The sequence below is a fragment of the Cynocephalus volans genome, chromosome 12, assembly GCF_027409185.1.
Source record: "Cynocephalus volans isolate mCynVol1 chromosome 12, mCynVol1.pri, whole genome shotgun sequence".
Lineage (NCBI taxonomy): Eukaryota > Metazoa > Chordata > Mammalia > Dermoptera > Cynocephalidae > Cynocephalus > Cynocephalus volans.
In genome coordinates this window covers 52,668,153-52,687,086 of record NC_084471.1, presented here as the reverse complement: position 1 = coordinate 52,687,086, position 18,934 = coordinate 52,668,153, and the positions used below count along the sequence as shown (strand labels likewise).

Below are 18,934 nucleotides of genomic sequence, written 5' to 3'. Positions count from 1 at the left end.
ATTGCTCCTGAGTTTAGCCTCTTTTTGACTGTTCTGAGCAAACCAAAGAATTTGAAAAACAGTTTTAAAAATAAAAACATTGAATTGAATTACCCAAAAAATTTGAAGAAGCAGGTGCAATTTAAGGACCTAAAGTCCGTATAATAAGGACTTCTTTGCTGACTGGCAAGTGAGTGTCTCCCAGCTTCTCTGATATCTAGAGACCCTCAGTAATGGGGCAGTTTAAGAATGGCTTGTAACCAAGACTGGTGACTCAGGGCTATTTGGAAGTCCAGTACAGTCAAACTCAGCTGTGAGGTGTGCTCCTAAAAGTGGGGCAAGAAGAAGCTGTGGGTACACCATCTCCTCTCTGGTCCATGGTAAAGTCAGGGAGCAGGTTCCTGATCCCCTAGATCCCAGCTCTTCCAAATGTTGCTCAGGAATGAAGGTGGTCCTGCTACTGACGGTCTAGCAGCCTGCCTGGGAAGCCCTGGGTTAACTACGCAAGGTGAAGAGAATGTTCCAGCTCCCCCTCATCAATCCCCTGCTGCTCACCACATCTTTCCCACCCTAAAAACTTGTCAAGTAATGAGGTCCCCAACAGAGATAAGACTAAGACGTGGGACCACAGTGTGTTGATGGGGAAGGAGGAAGGATGTCACTTTGGAATATGAGATCAATCCAGAGAGGGTAGTTCCTAGTGACTAGTCTAACTAAGGACCATATGATTGAAAAGAACTAGACAGTGGGAAAGCAACGAAGAGAAGAGTTGCTAAGGACACAATCTGTGAAGGCGTTGGGGAAACGCTGCCTATTCATACCTGCTGTTGCCTGTGTGCAGCAGGGGCATAATGAATGCTGTGAATGGCTGGCTGCCCAAGACATGCTGTGAGAAGCTGCCATGACTTCTGTGCTACGTGCCAATAGCAGTGAAGCAGAAGCCCTTTGCGCAAAACAATGGCCAGGCTATATTACGCGTGTAACTGAAGGGCCAACGGTGCAAATAAGGTTTTTAGACATGATAAAAATTTGTCCATGGTGGAATCTGAGCTGCATTTAACTTCAATTTGGCCGCTATCAACTTTCCTAATTGTACAGCACCCACCAGGAGGGCTATCAAGCTTCAACATCATTTCAACTTGGTCGCTTGTGCTCTCTGTGGCTTGCGTTATCTGTCAAAGGAGTTCCTGGTAAATCATTCCAAGCAGTTAGTTGACCTGCGTGTTCTGTTTGCGCTGATCTGGTTGTTACTCCTTGTACCAGTGAAATTCTAGCATGCTGTCACAGAAAGGACATCAGGAGGAAGAAACCCAGTTTATTTAATTAAATCAAGATCTGTTAAGCGCTTTCACACGGGGCATAACTAATAACCATCTACCCTTAAGTAGACAATAATCATAGACATCGCATCTGTTTAAGTCTGAACATTATTTTGTATCCCAGAAATCTGTCATTTTTCCTCAGCAAATACTACCTGAATTAATTCAGGTTATACACCTTTAAATTAAACTCATGCAATGTATTTGTGAATAATGAGACATGATCAGGATGAAAGCATTCTTTGAGAACACAGAAAATGTACAAATTAGTGACAATTTACTTATCTTCAAAACTTTATTGCATTAAAACCCTCTCATCAACTCTGCATCATCTAACTTGTTGTCAGTATTAGGTACAAAATTTTTCAAAGGAAATACACTTTTTAAAATTTTGTTCTAGTGGTTTTCATGCATTTCAAAATAACTATCAAGTCAATGCACTTGTCTTCTTGCTTTACTCAATGCTTTCCAAAAATTTTTTAATCCAGGAAAGAAGAATGTCCAGTTCACTAATGGCTTTGTAGATTCCTTTGTTTCCAATCTGCAGATAAAGTACAGATATAAAAGCAGACATTCTTCCTATTTTAAACACCAAGTAATCAAAGACAAAGATATGGAATGCTTACCCTATAAAATGTTCTTTTCATTCTGGTAATGGATTTCATCTCTGTAGCTGATGAAGCACAGGAAATCTAAGAAATAACAGTAAGTACAGATAATATCATTAAAAAGCACTAGTCATACTCTTCCATCAGTTCAGCAAATATTTATGGAGCAGATATTACGAGCTGGACACTGGTTATGCACTACAAATTAATACATGGCCTCTGTCCTCACAGAGCTTACAGTTTTATGGAAGCCATGATAAATTTTAAAAACAAACAAAAAATTAAAATCCACAAATTACAATTAAAGCTATGTGTGCAATGCACAAGGCTCTATGATAGGGATTTACAGGAACAAACTACTATCAATTGAGTGGTCAGGGAAGGCTCCTTTAAAAAAAAATAACATTCAAATTGAGATCTGAAAAATGAGAAAGAGCCAGCTATATGAGGACATGAGGAGAGGAGAGAAGGCGTCAGGAAGGAAACACAGGAGAGCGTAACTCTTACAGATAGAGGGGAATTGCTCTCAAAGTCTCCAAGAGAAGAAAGAGCTTAGTGCTTTCCAGAAGCTGGAAGAAAGAAAGCCCGGCTGGAGCACTTAAGCAAGAGAGGTGTGGGAAGCACCAGAGATGTGAGAATGACAAGAAAAAATTTACTTTTTGAAAAATCAGCCTGGCTGTCCTGTACAATGCACAGTACAATGTTCAGGTGTCGACTACCAGTAGAAAGCACCCAGGAAAGTAATATTAGTTTCTAAGTAAGAAGAAGGAACAGGTTGATATCTTTAGAAGCTGGCACATAGCCTGGCCAGGGGAACTACCAGTCTCCTTTGTGCAGGTGAATTTCACACCCCATCTGAGCACAAGAATCGCCTAAGAATCAAATAGGAGGAAGTCAACATCCTCCTCTATTCTCCCACAAGTTTCCTTAGGGTTAATTAAAGAAAAGAGAATGGAAGAAAAAAGGTGAAAATGTCTAATTTATCTACTTAGTTTTTACTCATAAAACCTTACATTGGAATTGACTGAGGAGATTGGATAGGCCAATTGTTCTCAATTTACAGAAAGGGAGACCAAGGCCCAGGTAGTTAAGTCACTCACCTAAGGTCTCACAAGAGGTTCTATCCCAGTCACAAAATAGTGCAGAAGCACGTCAATAAAGATAACAGTTGAAACTCATGAAATGGAAGTGGCTAAAAGACAACACCTATTGACTAAGGGACACAAAAGTAATTATGATTTGTAATGGTGAATATGCTAACAATATTGATTTGATCATCACATACTGTACACAAATACTGGTAGTCAACTCTGTACCCCCTAAATATGTATAAATAAAAATAATTTTAAAAAAATAAAATAAAATGAATAAAACATGGCCAGTCAACCAACAGGTCTTTTCAGTGGTCTTCATGGTAGTGACAGAGTCATGGCTCTGCTCAAAAGGGGACTCTTCCTTTGGGTCATACCCTACATAGAAAGGAAGAGACTCTCCTGTGAAAGGGGCTTTTGTGATTAGACGCAGAAGAGCTCTGTGCTCAGGGGGCTTCAGATACAGATGGTTCGGGTTAAGGTACAGTCTGCAGGATTCACAAACACAGGGCTAGACCTCCCTGTGACAAGAGACCTGAATTAAGAGACTCTCTGGGTGCATTTCATGTTACACTTGCACCAACCTATGCCACATGAGATCCTTCCCTTGGGATGGGTGGGATATTCTAACCTGTCATTGGTGTGTATGTGAGCTCTCAGTAGTAACACTCTGTCCTCATCCTCAATGCACGTAAGTTTTTACAAAACTAATAGCATCATTCTTCGCGCTCCTACAGTCATGTGTTAAGACTTAAAGATTTGACACTGAATGTGGCCTTCCAGGTGGAGAAACCAAGTGAGTTGCATCCTAAAGGATGAGTGGAAGGAGCAGGGAGAAGGGACAAGTAGGCAGAGATGGAGTAGGGAGACCAAAGAAGCCTACCAAATTCTGGACATTGCAGAAGTTAAATGACATGAATGCATTCCTGTCGACTGTGCCCTCTGCCCAGAGAACTATTCTGTGCACCTCACAGCAGGTGCAAAGCACTAGAAAGGCTTTTGACCTCACTCACATCTAAGGCACATGCTACCCAGGAAGAGTAAGGACGGCAGAAAAGGAGACAAACGGCGTTCGGGGAAAGAAGATCTAACAGCGCCAGTACTGCCACTAGAGCTACGCTCTGGTTTGTGGGGTGTTTTCTGACGCTTTGAGCTCCATTTACTTTAAATGACTCCTAGTAAATATCTGACCCAGAAGATTCTCATTTTCTTAACTGTTGTAAATGTGTCTGCAGATCCAGTAGGATAGCCAGATTTTAACACCATAATTCAGATTGCTTTGCTTGGAAGGAGGAATTTATTTTTAAAAAATGATTTCCTTTTCTTTCCATTTTAGTGTATAGAACATTTGCTGAAACCATAATGCCAGATGAAAGGGTCAGCAGTTTTATTGTAAGAATGGCTGAATGATTTGACAAACTCAGCTGAAGCAAATATGATCTAGACTAGAGGCAATTTATTGGCAGGTCTAGAAAATTGTGAGATAGTCATGTAGTAAGAAACACATAGGCCACAGCCTAATCATTCATCACTAAGCCAAGACATATTTGTTGCATACTTTACATGCTAGGCATACATATAATGCCATATAGCATTGATTTATTTAATTTGTAGAGTACTCTACAGGATGGAAAGCACCTCAGGTCATACGTGATGGCTCACAATCTACCAAGAGACAGAGTGGTGCAGAATTAAATAACTGTGATAAACACTTTGATTAAAACAAAAATACAACTAACTGCTCTGGGAGACAGAGAAGAGGCCATCTGACTGTGGGCTCTCAGGCGGCTTCCAGGTGGAGAAACCAAGTGAGCTGCATCCTAAAGGATGAGTGGAAGGAGCAGGGAGAAGGGATGAGTAGGCAGAGGAAGAAGATGTGCTGAGGCTGGAGAGAGCAGAGATGGTTTAAATACCCTTCGGGTCTCACCTGAAATCCCCAGACTAACTGATCTCAGTTGGGCTCCCGACAGCACCCCGCTGCAGCATGTCCTCCTGTGGCTGCCTTTGCAGCTCCTGTCACAATCCAAGACTAGCCCAGACTGGCTGACAGCCTTTTCAATGAGCTCCATGAGGACAGAGGTATTATCTGTCCATGTTTGTTGAATCCCCAGCATCTGGGATAGTGTTCAGCAAATTCCAGATAATAAACGTGTGTTGAATGACTGAATCAACAGATGAAATGCGTCCTTCACTGCTTCAGAGTCCATTAACCCACTGTTTAATAAGTTTGAAGTATGCCCTAGACATGAGTGAGCACTGTAGCTTTGTTTAGTACAATTAGACAAACAAATAATACAATCCGTAGTCTGTGTCCCCAATACCCTCCTGTGTTAGAAAATCATACAAATTTGTATTGTGGACAGGAGCTAAGACAAAAACCCCCTCCACTGATGATTCTGAGGACACAAGATACGTGGCTAATGGGTGGACAGCTACACGTGGCACAGTCCCTCAGAGAATTAACTGCCCATATTGTATTCTCACAAAGAATGGCCTCAAATCCTTTCTACAAAAAGGATGTTGTTATATTATACTATATCGTAGTATAAACACATAGCCACTGGGGGAGTAAAAAACCATGTGTAAGATCTTATATTTTTTATTGAACTCAGCATACAACTTCAGACTGGATTGTAACCACCCTTTTTTGTTGTTTTTTCATTGTTTGTTTGTTTGTTTGGGGAGGATTTTTTAATTGACCTTAATGGCTAACATAGTTTCTACTCTGGCCGTAGCATTGGTTTCCTGAAACTTATTTCCTCAAAATACAAATGATAGATAGGGGATTAGATCAAAAACTAAATTAACTTAATTTTATTGTTTAAAGGCAGATGTAGTTTTAAGCAAATCATATTCAGTAACTTTTTGTATAGTTTTTCACGTGAAGTCCTGCAAATATTTTCCAAGGCACATTTAAGACAACAGGTGAGAAAAGTGTGCCAGTGTAGCCTATTTTGAAAACAGATGAAATAAATGTCAATTTGGCAAAATCATGGGCACTAGGACACCAACACAAAACTATTCAGACCAGAGAAGTTTATAGGAAACTCAGAGAGAAAACAACAAAATTAGCATTAGTCAGAGAAAGCATGACTGTAAGAGGGTACCTCAAAAATTTATGGAAAAATAGAATCGAAAGATAATACAGATCTTTCCATGAACTTTTTGAAGTACCCTCATATTTACAACCAAGTTTTCAGGAAAGGAGGAAAGACTGACTCGGCTATTAGCCAAGTGTCTCTCTGCAAAACCAAATTCATAACCAGACATTTAATTTCAGCAAAACAAACAACAACTACCCAATAACTGAGTAAATATGGAACAGAAGAGTTTGTAAAACATTATGTAATTTCTATACTCTCTATAAGAGTCTTCTGATCACAGATAAACTTAGATTATCTCGCTTCCCTAAAATAATCTTAGACCCTCACAAAACATTTCTCCAAGTTCCAACTATAGAAAAAAAAAGTTAAAAAGAGTTTCTAAATACCTTAAATACAAACAGATACTAGGTTAGGATAACTTTATTGCAGATTTTGAAAGTTCTCAGTATACTTATCATTCACACAATGAATACATATAATTGAACATGTAAAGAAAATTCCTAACTCAGCAATAGAATTGTGCCCCACAATTTTGGCAGAAAAGTTATATATCATTAGCCAAGGAATAAATTTGCTAGCAAAAAGATTCTATAACAATTAGAAAATATATTTGCCAAAATGAAAGCCAATTATTCATAAATGATTTCTTCATCTTTAAGTTAAAGCACTACTGTAAATTGTACACATTATACATTGTAACACTAACATTAGGCATTAAAAAGGTATCTTATTACTTAATGGAACCACTCTTTTGGAAATTGTTGAGAAAAAGTATTGGAAGAAAATTAATGTTCTGTGTATTGAAAGCATTAAGGAAAGACAATAACAATTTTGCAGAACTACCACATGCTAGGTACTTTAACATATTACTTTATTGAATTCTCCCAACAACCTCAATATGAGGTTATTGTTATTGTTGAAAAAATATGTTTTGGACTTTGCAGTTAATAAAAGAATAAGATAAGGTTGGTCTCACTTCCTACTTCTTACATTATCAGTTCAGCCAATTTCAAGTTAGGCAAAATTGAAAATTACAAGAATGAATACTTGATAATATCTCACAAGTTAACAAGCTAGTTACAGTTGAAGATACAAATTACTTATCAAACTGCCCACAAGAAATGGAGACACAAATATTCTATTTGACAAGAGTTAGACTTTAAAATTAATTACAATGCAATAAATATGAAGAAATGTGCCTCTCTAATTACCAGTTACTATTCAGGCTCTCAAAATGTTAATTTAAATACCTGATGAAATCTTGAAAACTAATGAAATTGTTTCCAGTTTCAACTTTTATCACTAGCAATTAGGCAAATTATTTTATGAATTCAATGAGGCAACTGTTAAATTCCCTTTCTAATCCAAGAGTATTTGAATTTTATAAGAACCTTTAAAATGTCTTCCTACATATACATTGGCCAATTTTCCAAATACCATAGCTGGAAAAAATTATAAAAATAAGTTTACATTATGTATAGCATTTTCTTTGAACAATTATACCATGTGAATAATCCATATCAAACTAATTGAAAAATATAATATTTTATTAGGTGCTGCAAATTCTTAGAATGTTACCAGAAATAGTGAGATGACATTTAAGTACAATGGTAATAAGGATTCCAGACCTTGGGATCTCTCATGATAATCGTCCTGGTTCTCTATCTTAAGAGTAGTTCAAGAAGATGCCAATCTTAATGGAATTATGAGGAAGCCCAAAAGACAGGTAGCTTACAGAAATTGGAAAGGTTTTACAGAAATAAAAAATATGTAGTTTTGGGCCGACCGCGTGGCGCACTTGGGAGAGTGCAGTGCTGGGAGCGCAGCGGTGCTCCTGCCGTGCAGGTTCGGATCCTACATAGGGATGGCTGGTGCGCTCACTGGCTGAGCGCAGTGCAGACAACACCAAGCCAAGGGTTGCGATCCCCTTACCGGTCACAAAAAGGACAAAAAAAAAAAATATGTAGTTTTAGTCCATGAGTTAACAATGAAACTGAGAGACAATGACAACAAAAATAACAACTCATTGGTCATCACAGGAGATTAGAAAACAAAGCCCTTATATTGAAATCTGGTAAATAAAGAAAAAGAACACAGCATCTACCCTGTCTTTCTTATGAGGGTACTTCAAAATTCATGGAGGGATTCATACTATCTTTCAATTCGATTTTTCCATGCAATTTTTGAAGTACCCTCATATGTGATAAGTTCCTCAGGATAGCCAAATAGTTAGTGAAGGATAGGTTCTATTTATAGAATTATCCCAGCTTATGAATAAAGAAGGTATAACAAAATTTTTAAATTATTGTTTTGCAATGCCTTATAAATTAATAGATCTAGGTGATAATTATCCATGGCTGTTAACATCATAAAAATATGAGTGTACTTTTAAAAGTTTGTGGAAAAATAGAATTGAGAGATAATACAAATCTTCCTATGAACTTTTTGAAGTACCCTCATAGAGACCATATATTATGTTCCTTGATGAAAGTACCCAACACCTATGAAATATTCTAGTCAAAACATCAAGCCTGAATCTGACCAAGTCTCTATATGTAATTACCAATGTATGGAAAATAAAGAGAAGACTATATTAAATGACACTATGAAAATGCAATCAGAAAATAGACTATGAGAAACTCTGTGAGACTAGTGACCCAACTTCTTTAACAAATTGCAAAAAGAGAAAGGAGGAGGAGAAAAAGGAGAAAGAGAAATCACAAAAATGGGGTAGAGTTTATGGAAATGAGTTGCTTCAGTGAGGGGCAAACTTAGCACTAAACTAAATACTGTTTTGGTCCTGCCTAACAAAACTTAAAAACAAGATCTGAAAAGATCAAACTGTTTTCAAGTAATTTAATTGTGTCCCAGAACAAAGCTCAGGAGTACTTACAGAAATAAAAAAATGTCTAAGATTTAATAAGGTAAAACTTATAATGTCTGACATTCAATCAAAAACTGCCAAAGAAGCAGGAAAATATGACCCATAATGAGTAGAAAAATCAATTAATTGAAACCAATCCAGGATTAATACAAATGTTAAAATTAACAGACAGGAATATTAAGAGTTGCTATAACTCTATTCTGTATGTCCTAGAAGTTAGAGGAAAGATTAGTCATGTTAAGTAGAAAAATGGAAAATATTACAAAGACTCAATTCAAATTTTTAGAGATAAAACTACAATGTTTGAGATGAAAAATATACTGAATTGGACTAACAGATTAGACACCGAAGAAGAAAAGATTAGTGAACCTGAAAATGTAGTAATAGATACTGTCCACAATGAAACACAGAAAAAGACTGAAAACAAACACAGAATTAGTGAGCTGTGGGACAACTAAAAATGGGCTAATGTCTGTGTAATTAGAGTCCCAAGAGAAGAAGAGACAGAGGAGATACAGGAAAAAAAATTTTTTAATAAATAATGGATCAGAAATTTCCAAATCTGATGAAAACTATAAACTCACAGATACAAGAATCCCCATTAACTCCAGGCACAAAAAACAAAAGAACACACAAAAGCACATTATAATCAAGTTGCTTTCCAAGGAAAGAAAAAAGCCAGAAAAAAAAGACATGACAAACAGAGAAACAAAAATAAGAATGGGAGTATATTTCTTGTCAGAAACAATGAAAGCCTGAAGACAATGGGGCAGCATCTTTAAAGTATTGAAAGAAAAAAGCTATCAACCCAGAATTCTATAACCAGAGAAAATATATTCAAAAAGAAGGGAAAATAAAGGCGTTCTTCTGACATAAAAAGTCTGAAAGAATTCATCACCAGTAGAACTATACTACAAGATATGTTAAAGAAATCCTTCAAAGAAAATGATACTAGATAGAAATCTGGTCCTACACAAAAGGAATGAAAAGCCTCAAAAATGGCAAAACACACAAGAGTTATAACTAATGTCAATAAAGGGGACAAAATGGAATCACTAAAAAAATCAATCAAGAAAGTTAAAAAAAAAAAGAGGAAAATGGAAGAAAGAACAGACAGGATAAGCAGACAATGAACAGTAGCATGGTACATTTAACCACAACTATATTAATAAACACATTAAATGTAAATCGTCTAAATATACTAATAAAAAGACTGTCAGAATGGTTTTTCTTTAATCACAGTATAAATACATGCTGCTTACAAGAAACCCACTTTAAATAAAAAGCACAAATAAGTAAAGAGTAAAAGGATGGAGGCTGGCCAGTTAGGTCAGAGGTTTGGATCCCCATACCATCCAGCCACACACACACACACACACACACACACACACACACACACACACACACACACACACACACACACACACACACACACACACACACACACACACACACACACAGTAACAGGATGTAAAAAGATATAGCTACTAACATTAATCAAAAGAATGCTGGAGTGGTTCTATTAGTATCAGGAAAAGTAGGTTTCAGAACAAAGAGCATTATTAGGGGCAATAATGGTAATTTTAAAATGATAAAAGGGTCAATTCCTCAAGAGGACATAATAATCATAAACACTTATGTACCTAACAATAGAACTTCAAAATACATAAAGCAAAATCAGATAGCACTTCAAGGAGAGATAGAGGAATCCACAATTAATGTCAGAAATTTTAATTATTGACAGAATAAGTAGAAAAAAATCAATAATGACATAGAAAAATTGATAAACAGTCACAACCACTAGATGTTATTGAAATTTGCAAATTATTCAACCCAACAACAGTAAAATACATATTCTTTTCAAATATACATAGAATATATACCAAAACAGACCAAATTCTAGGTGATAAAACTTGGGTCAGCGAATATTAAAGGACTCAAGCAAGTCATACAAAGTATATTCTCTGACCAATGTGCAATCAAATTAGAAATCAAAATTAGAAAGGTATCTGGAGAAATCCCCAAGTAAGCAGGAACTAAATAACACCCTTCTAAATAACCCACAGATCAAAGAAGAAATAGAAGAGGAAATTAGAAAGTATTTTAAAGTAAATGAATATAAAAGTACAACACATCAAAGATTGTGAAAAGTAGCTAAAACAGTACTCAGAGGGAAACGTAAAACATGAAATTATTTTAATAAAAAGTTGGAAAACCTCAAACTAACAACCTCAGCTTTCACCTAGAGGAAAAAAAAAATGAAAGATTTCAAGTTAATAACCCAAGCTTCCACCTTAAGAAACCAGAAAGAAAAGAACAGATTAAACCTAAATTGAACAGAAGAAAGGAAATAATAAAGTTCAGAATAGAAATCACTGAAATCAAAAATAAAAGCAATAGAAAAGAAAATCAATGAAACTAAAAGCTGGTTCTTTGAGAAATTAATAAAATTGAGAATTTCTAATCAGACCAATCAGAAAGAAAAAGTGAAGACAAAAATTACCAATATCAGGAATAAGAGAAGTGACTTCATTCCACACTATGTAGATATTAAAAGGATATTAAGGACATAACATGAACAATTTTGTGACTATAAATTTGACAAATTTGATGAAGTGAACAAAATCATTGAAAAACATAAAGTATCAAATTTCACACAAGGAGAAATAGTTAACCTAAATAGCCTTGCATCTACTAAAATATAGAGTACTCCAGGCGAAAATAGCTTCACTGGTAAATCATACCAAATAATTAAGAAAAAACAATAATGCTATACAAACTGTTCCAGAAAAGTGAGGAGGGAACACCTTCCAAGTTACTCAATGACACCAGCATTATGCTTATACCAAAATGAGACAAAAACATTACAAGAGAAGAAAATTATAAACTAACACCCCTCTGATATTTAGATGCAAAAATTTTTAACAAAGTTCTAGCAAATTAAATTTAACAATATTTGAAAGGAACAACACATTATTACCAAGAAGAACATGTCCACAAAATGCAAATTTGTTTTAACTTCAGAAATGAATGTAATTCATTGTTTCAATTGTCTAAAAAATACAAACTATTTGATCACCTCAATAGATGTAGAAAAGGCATTGACCTAAATGTGAAACCCGAAACTACAACATTCCTATCACGAAAACATAATAAAAATTCTCCATGACCTTGGTGTTAAATAAAGATTTCTTAAATATGACACAAAAAGCATAGTCCATTAAAGGAAAATTTGATAAATTGGACATGATAAAATTTAAAATGTCTTCTCTTCAAAAGATACTATTAAGATAATGAAAGATACCATGGATTGGGATAAAATATTTGCAAATTATATATCTATCTGATAATGGATTTGTATCCAGAACATATTTTAAAACACACACATATTTAAAACTCAATAATAAGAAAATGGTCAACCAATTTTAAAAAGGGTGGGAAGATATTTGAACAGGCACTTCATCAAAGAAGATATGTGGATGGTAAATAAACAAATTAAAAGATGCCCAACATCATTAATCACGGGGGAAATGCAAATTGGAAGCAGAGTGTGATACTACTACTCTCCAGTGAAACTGGCCAGCATTTTAAATACTGACCCCACCAAATCATAGCAAGGATACTGAGCTCTTTGAACTCTCATATATTACTGCTTGAAATGTAAAATGATAACGACCACTTTTGAAAACAGCTGGCAGTTTCTTATAACGTTAGACATACACCTAACCTGTGATCCAGCTATTTCACTCCAAGGCATTTACCCTAGAGAAATGAAAATATCTCTCCAAATAAAGACTTGTGTATGAATATTAACAGCAGCTTTCTTTATGATAGACAAAAAGTGGGGAGACATTTCTCAGTAGAAGACATACAAATGGCCAACAGATATGTGAAAAAATGCTCAACATCACTAATCATTAGTGAAATGCAAATTAAAACCACAATGAGATATCACCGCACACTTGTCAGAATGGCTATTATCACAAAGACAAAAGATAAGTGTTGGCAAGGAAATGGAGAGAAGAGAACCCTGTATAATGGTGGGAATGTAAAGTAGTACAGCCATTATGGGAAACTGTATGGAGGTTCTTCAAAAAACTAAAAATACAATTACCATATGATCCTGCATTCACACTTCTGTGTATTTACCCGAAAGATTTAAAATCAGTATGTCAAAGAGATTATCTGCAGTACATATTTATTGCAGCATTATTTACAATAACCAAGTTATTGATCAATCTAAGTATTTATCAACAGATGAAAGGATAAAGAAAATGTGGCATAGATACAAAAATAGAATACTGTTCAGCCTTTAAGAAAAAAAGAAATTTTGTCATTTTCAACAACACAGATAGAATTGAAAAACATCATGCTAAGTGAAATAAACCAGGCATGGAAAGACAAAACCATATGTTCTCACTTACATGTGGAATCTAAAACAATCCAACTTAAAGAAGCAGAGTGTAGAGTGGTGCTTACCAGAGGCTGGGGGTTGGGAGGGATGAGATGAAGGTCAGAGTGTACAAAGCCTCAATTAGATAGGAGTAAGGTGTTTTTTTCATTGTTCTTGCCACAAAAAATAAGTTATTGAGGTAATGAATATGTTAATTAGTTTAATTATTCCACATTGTATTCATACATCATAACATTGCTTTGTGCCCCATAAATATATACAACTATAACTTGTCAACTTACAATTAAAAAAAAAAATTAACAAAAAATAGCAATGAGTGACACAATGTTACCCACAAAAGAATAAATGGGGGAGGAGGGAGAACAGGACGATTTACTAGTCATGGACGTTTTCTTTTTATATCTGAATTTTGAACTCTGGTTCAACAGTCAGTTGGTGATACAAATGGTAAAAGGATTGTACGATTATCTACAAGTATAACCAGTAATCGTAAAGTTCCAAGTGAACTGCAAAATGGGAGAGAGATGGTCTCCCACTGACAACACATGATCCACTATCTAATTCCTGGTTGTACTAGAGCTAGTCTTTAAGTTTTCTCTTTGGTCAAACAAAACAACCCCCACCAAGGATAAACCAACTATAATCCAGATTATAATCCAAGATAATGAGATTTGGATTGCAATATTTTTTCAACCCTAATTCTCCTGGTCACGGAAGGCCACGGTAAATTATAAAGGAAGAATTTAGTACTTAGCTCTTGATAAGTGAAAAATTCCACCTAGTTCAATATATAATCAACAAATTCACCCAGAGTCAAATCCTATTTGGTAAAAATATCATTATCTGAAAAAAATTACCATCACAAATTAAAATGTCTTTGCATCTTTAGCCAAGTAATTATTTAACAGCTCTGATGTCCATTAAAAATTGTCAACAGAAATAGAACATCTACACAGATCAGAATATTTTAAAATACCATACAAGAAGTAACAATTTATAAAAAGCTATAGTAATCCTTAATATTACCTTCAGTGTATTAATATACAAAATAAATCATTACTGGATTCTCTAAATTATATAAAGCAATATATAGTATGTTTTGCTTTTTTGTTATTTCTAAATTTGGGGAGAAAAATTTTTTCAAATACTAAATACATACACACATTAAGCAGATTGGCTACATGACAAAATTCTGTATTCAGATCAGCTGTTCAGAATACAGACAGCATTGAACTCTGTAACACTGCTACAAATGCAGTGTTGGTTGTTTAATCAACCCCTCAAAATCCTATTTAACTTATAGCATCACACTGTCCTAAGCATTATTTCAGAGTCCTGGAAATAACAGGTGAGGCATTTCCTCCCATTTCCAGATCATGGGAGAAGCCTTGGGCCAGTTTTGACATATGCCAAGGTTCTGAGGAAACAGAACCCACAGGACTCAAGGCCCTTCTCAAAGTCCCTCTTTCTTGAAACCTTTCCTGTCCGTCCTGAATTGACCATTTCTGCTCTGAATCCCAGAGTTTTGCTAGTGCTGCTATTAAGGTGCTTTTACTTTCTTCCTTTTGTGAGCATCGTTTGTGAAGTTACCTCGTGTTCCCCTTCTTTCCCCCAGATCCCCCTACCAACCACACACACACACACACACACACACACACACACACACACACACACACACACACACACACACACACACACACACACACACACTGCAAAACTCCTAGAGGCAAAGGCAAGGTCTGTCTTTCACTCATTTTTCCCACAATAGTCCCAATAAGACAGACAACAGGTGAAATATAGCAAGTGTAATTCGTTTGTATATATTCTCTGTTTAAAAATTGACTAAACTGTGTCCATTTTTCATAAAGCAAATATCATTTAAATTAATATTGCCTACTTCACATTTTATAACTTCTCCCCGCTAAACCAGCCCCCAACTATTAATTCAGAATCCCTCATACAGCAGATGCTCAGTAAAATGATATTAAACAGATGCCAGGATCTGGTGCCAAAAATATAAAATTATGATTGGCTGAAAGATCAGTACCTGTTGCCCAAAAGCAATGCCTGAGGAGTCTTTCTAAAGCTCAGGCTAATCCTATCACTTCGTGTTCCAGGGATGGTGGGTTTACCGAGGGCATACGCTCCATAGCTTGTGGGACAAATTAACCAAAACTGACTATGGTCGGCTTGAGGAGGGAGAAAGGGAGAAGGAAAAAGCTAAGTGGTGCTTGGGGAGGCTGATCGGATGTGATGTTCGTATTTGGCCACGAGGGGGAGCTAGACACTTTGGTAAACTGCCACAGCCCACAGGAGAGGCCACACTGCACCCGCCCCACCTGCCTCAAGTCTCTGAAAGAAGCATCTCGATAGAGATACTGAGGTCCCTTCAGGAAAAAACTCCAAAAACGAATCAAGGGAAACCAGAGTTCCTAGGCAGATCTAGGTTTTCTAAGCTTTTCATCTAAAATATTGCTTGTATTTTGGTTGTAACTATCGTTATGTGTTCTCTAGCTATTTGAGCCATCAAAACCAAATAAATGACAAAAACAGACGTGGATTTGGGAGTTCCAGGTGTCCAGATACACTCTATCATATCAGGCAAGGAATTTTTTGATAGTGCCTCATCATCATTAACAAACTTTATTCAGAATAGTATTAAATTAACCAGATAGCTAATGCAATGGATAACAGCACTTAAACAGAGAAACCAAGGAATCAAGCAAAAAGCTAGCAAAAAATAAACAGAAGGTACTTTTTTAGAAGATTCCCATTTAAACAAACAAACGAACAAAAAAGTCTGCAGAGGGTCCCTGTCTTCCTGATACTGACGTGGGAAAGACACTTTTGTCCCTTTGGATGACTCCACTCTAGCGTATAGTGACTGCCATAGGTCTCACTACTTCCCCAAAATCAAGTCCTTCACTGGATTATTCTCCTCTTCAATTCTTGTAGTGGAGAAAAAAAAAACCCTCTTACTGTGAATGATAATAACATAAGCAGCTGGTAGTAAGTTAAATGTAAAATTATACAGTAATTCAGCTGAAATTTAAAAGACTATAACTATTCACTGTTTTAATAAGACAAACTTATAGGTGAGAATCAAGCAAGTGAACTTCCCATCACTTCAGGCAAAGGAACAGGCCCAGAGCACTTGCCCTGTGAACTCCCTACAAAGAGGTACCAGTTTGCAATTTTTATCATTGTTCTTATTTTAATGGAATATGCGAGTTTATGAAAAACCAGGCAACCCAAGTCCCGAACAAGGACATAACTTAAACACAAATGAACCAAGGAAAAAGAGAAGGTAAATTTGTTCAAATGTTTTACCTAACTGACTAACTTATATTCATAAAATGCCTCTGCACTGTGGGCTGGAATTTGGGTTATGAACACTTTAGTGGACCACAGGAAAAAACATCCTAACTGAGAAAATGAAAACTCACCTCCAAGTGCCCAGCGTTTAAGTCTCAATGACCACAATACCCTAGGGTAGGAAGCGCCTCTCCATCTGGCGTCCCAAGGACTGCAATAAAGATCACTACCTGCCTCTACACCATGTGCAAGATGCAACTGCAGGAAGCTGGAGAACACATTCTTGGAGCCCAAAAGAAGTCACAGAAAAGATTTAACACTCCACACAGAAGCAATTCAACTACCATTGCACAGAGCCTGACCTTTGTTTTTCTTTGGGGGGGGGGAGTGTTTTGTTTTGTTTTGTTTTTCTGTGCAGGTATCTTATTACTGTGGCTGTTTTTGTGGAAATGTGGTTACTTTTACCTTCTTATTAATTCCTCCTCGCTTACTATGACAATGACCATACTGGGCCATCAAATAATTTAGGTACCAAAGAAGAAATGCCCCCCCTTTTTTAAGTTTTGACCATGACTATGCCGTAAAAAGGGCACAAACTATAAAAAATTAGATAAACAAATAAGGAAAAGGCAATATAAAAGCTCTCATTTTTATGGGACAGGAAGGAAGGAAGGAACGAAGGAAACAAACCTTGAGTAGCACTTGTCACAACGTTGGTGCTCAGGAAATACTTGTTAAATGAATGAATGAATTACTTGGGAATCATAAAACAAGGGAATGATAAAGAAATTATTTAAGAGAATTTCATGTTATTTTAGCTCTCTTCATGTTGTACGTGCTATTCTTTAAAAAACAGTGGAGAGTGGTACCATGAGCTATGCATGGTTCTTTGATGCTATTTCCCTGATGATGACTTCTCCATTTGGACCACAAGCCAACAATTACAAAGCCCTTTTTACTCACTCATTGGTGTGGAGACAGCTTCCTGCTACTTGCTGTTTTCTGGATAGGTTTCTAGGATCAAACTCACTGTGTTTGCTGTGCATACTTACACAGCGGCTCAACTTCTGCCTAAGGCTATGAAAATCTTCCACAAAGTGTATTTCCTTGTAAACTTGTAATTGGAGTTGACCAAAAACATCTTCCACGAAGAAGGACAGAAGCTGTTCTTGGAATCTGCAGTTTTTCTACAAATAAGATATTAAAAATTGCATAAGGTAAACTATGAATAGTTTGTGGGGGGTTTTTTAAAATGTCACTGAAACATCCCCCTGATTATTTCTTAATGACCATCTGGAAAAGTAAAAATGTGGGGAGAAAAAAAGCACCAAACAAGTAGAAACATGAAAAAGACTTTCTGGCTTACCATAAATAGCTTTTTTGTTTTCTTTTTTAATAATCGTATATGTTTAATGCGGTCTTCCTACAACAAAACAAAGAGAAATACATTGTATCCATGATTACAAATGTCCTGTAGGTCATCATTCTAAGCAGAGCCTAATACTTACTGGAATTGTTGCTTTGAGCCATGCTGCCTTGATATAGAGGGTGTCGACGGCTTGGGACAGTGATCCCCTTGGGTTACAACTTTTGGTCAAAGAAGATTGCTTGTGCTTGGCAATGGCAAGAGACAGAGTGACAAACAGCAACCCAGACCTCAAAATGCAATTCACCCGCATTTCCCTCCACCTCCTCTGGGCTTGTGTCACTCACAGCAGCCAGAGGCTTTCTTGTGCTGGTTAGATGAGAGGATAACCTACTTACATTGGCCCTCAAAGCCACCCCTCCAATGAGATGCAGTCAAAGATAACTTGCAATTGATGTAGAGGAAGATCACTGTAGTCATCCTATTTTTTTTAGAGCTTGCTTCATAATCAAAAAACATTGACCACAACATCTGTGATGCGAAAGCTCAAGTTTACTGGTAAGATTGGGCTCCCATTTCCAGAAAAAGAACATGACGTCCAAGAGACTATTGATCTTTTTTTTTTTTTTTAATCCCCACATGAAAATCTCCTTTTTTAAATCGGAATCCCAGAAAAATTTAAACATGGGATAGAATAGGCAGCCCGGTGAAACCTGCTCATGACACTAGATGGGTTTTATGTTTCCCCCTCGCCAAATCCTTCACCTGGCTCTTCCTGTTCCTTCAAAAGCCATCATTCTGCAGCTAGCTGCAAGAATTTTTCCAGCTCAGAAATTATAATTTCCCTAATATAT

The 18,934-nt window shown here is 36.4% G+C and overlaps 1 protein-coding gene across 1 annotated transcript; it reads right to left on the bottom strand.

Moving 5' to 3' along the window:
• Window positions 1-1,752: 1,752 nt before the first annotated feature.
• IL26 (interleukin 26) lies at window positions 1,753-18,393 on the bottom strand. The gene is made up of 5 exons (XM_063115604.1): window positions 18,223-18,393; window positions 18,081-18,137; window positions 17,767-17,901; window positions 1,925-1,990; window positions 1,753-1,839 (listed from the first exon to the last, which is right to left on the bottom strand). The coding sequence occupies exons 1-5, from the start codon at window positions 18,391-18,393 to the stop codon at window positions 1,753-1,755; spliced, it is 516 nt and encodes a 171-aa protein (XP_062971674.1).
• Between the last annotated feature and the right edge of the window lie 541 nt (window positions 18,394-18,934).

What these genes read in the sequence shown, in the direction of transcription:
- IL26 (XM_063115604.1), bottom strand. Translation starts at nt 18,393, where the DNA reads ATGCGGGTGAATTGCATTTTGAGGTCTGGGTTGCTGTTTGTCACTCTG. An exon ending in GGCTCAAAGCAACAATTCCA is followed by an intron (nt 18,138 to 18,222) that starts GTAAGTATTAGG and finishes GTTTTGTTGTAG; the next exon opens with GAAGACCGCATTAAACATAT. An exon ending in GGCAGAAGTTGAGCCGCTGT is followed by an intron (nt 1,991 to 17,766) that starts GTAAGTATGCAC and finishes GTTATTTCTTAG; the next exon opens with ATTTCCTGTGCTTCATCAGC.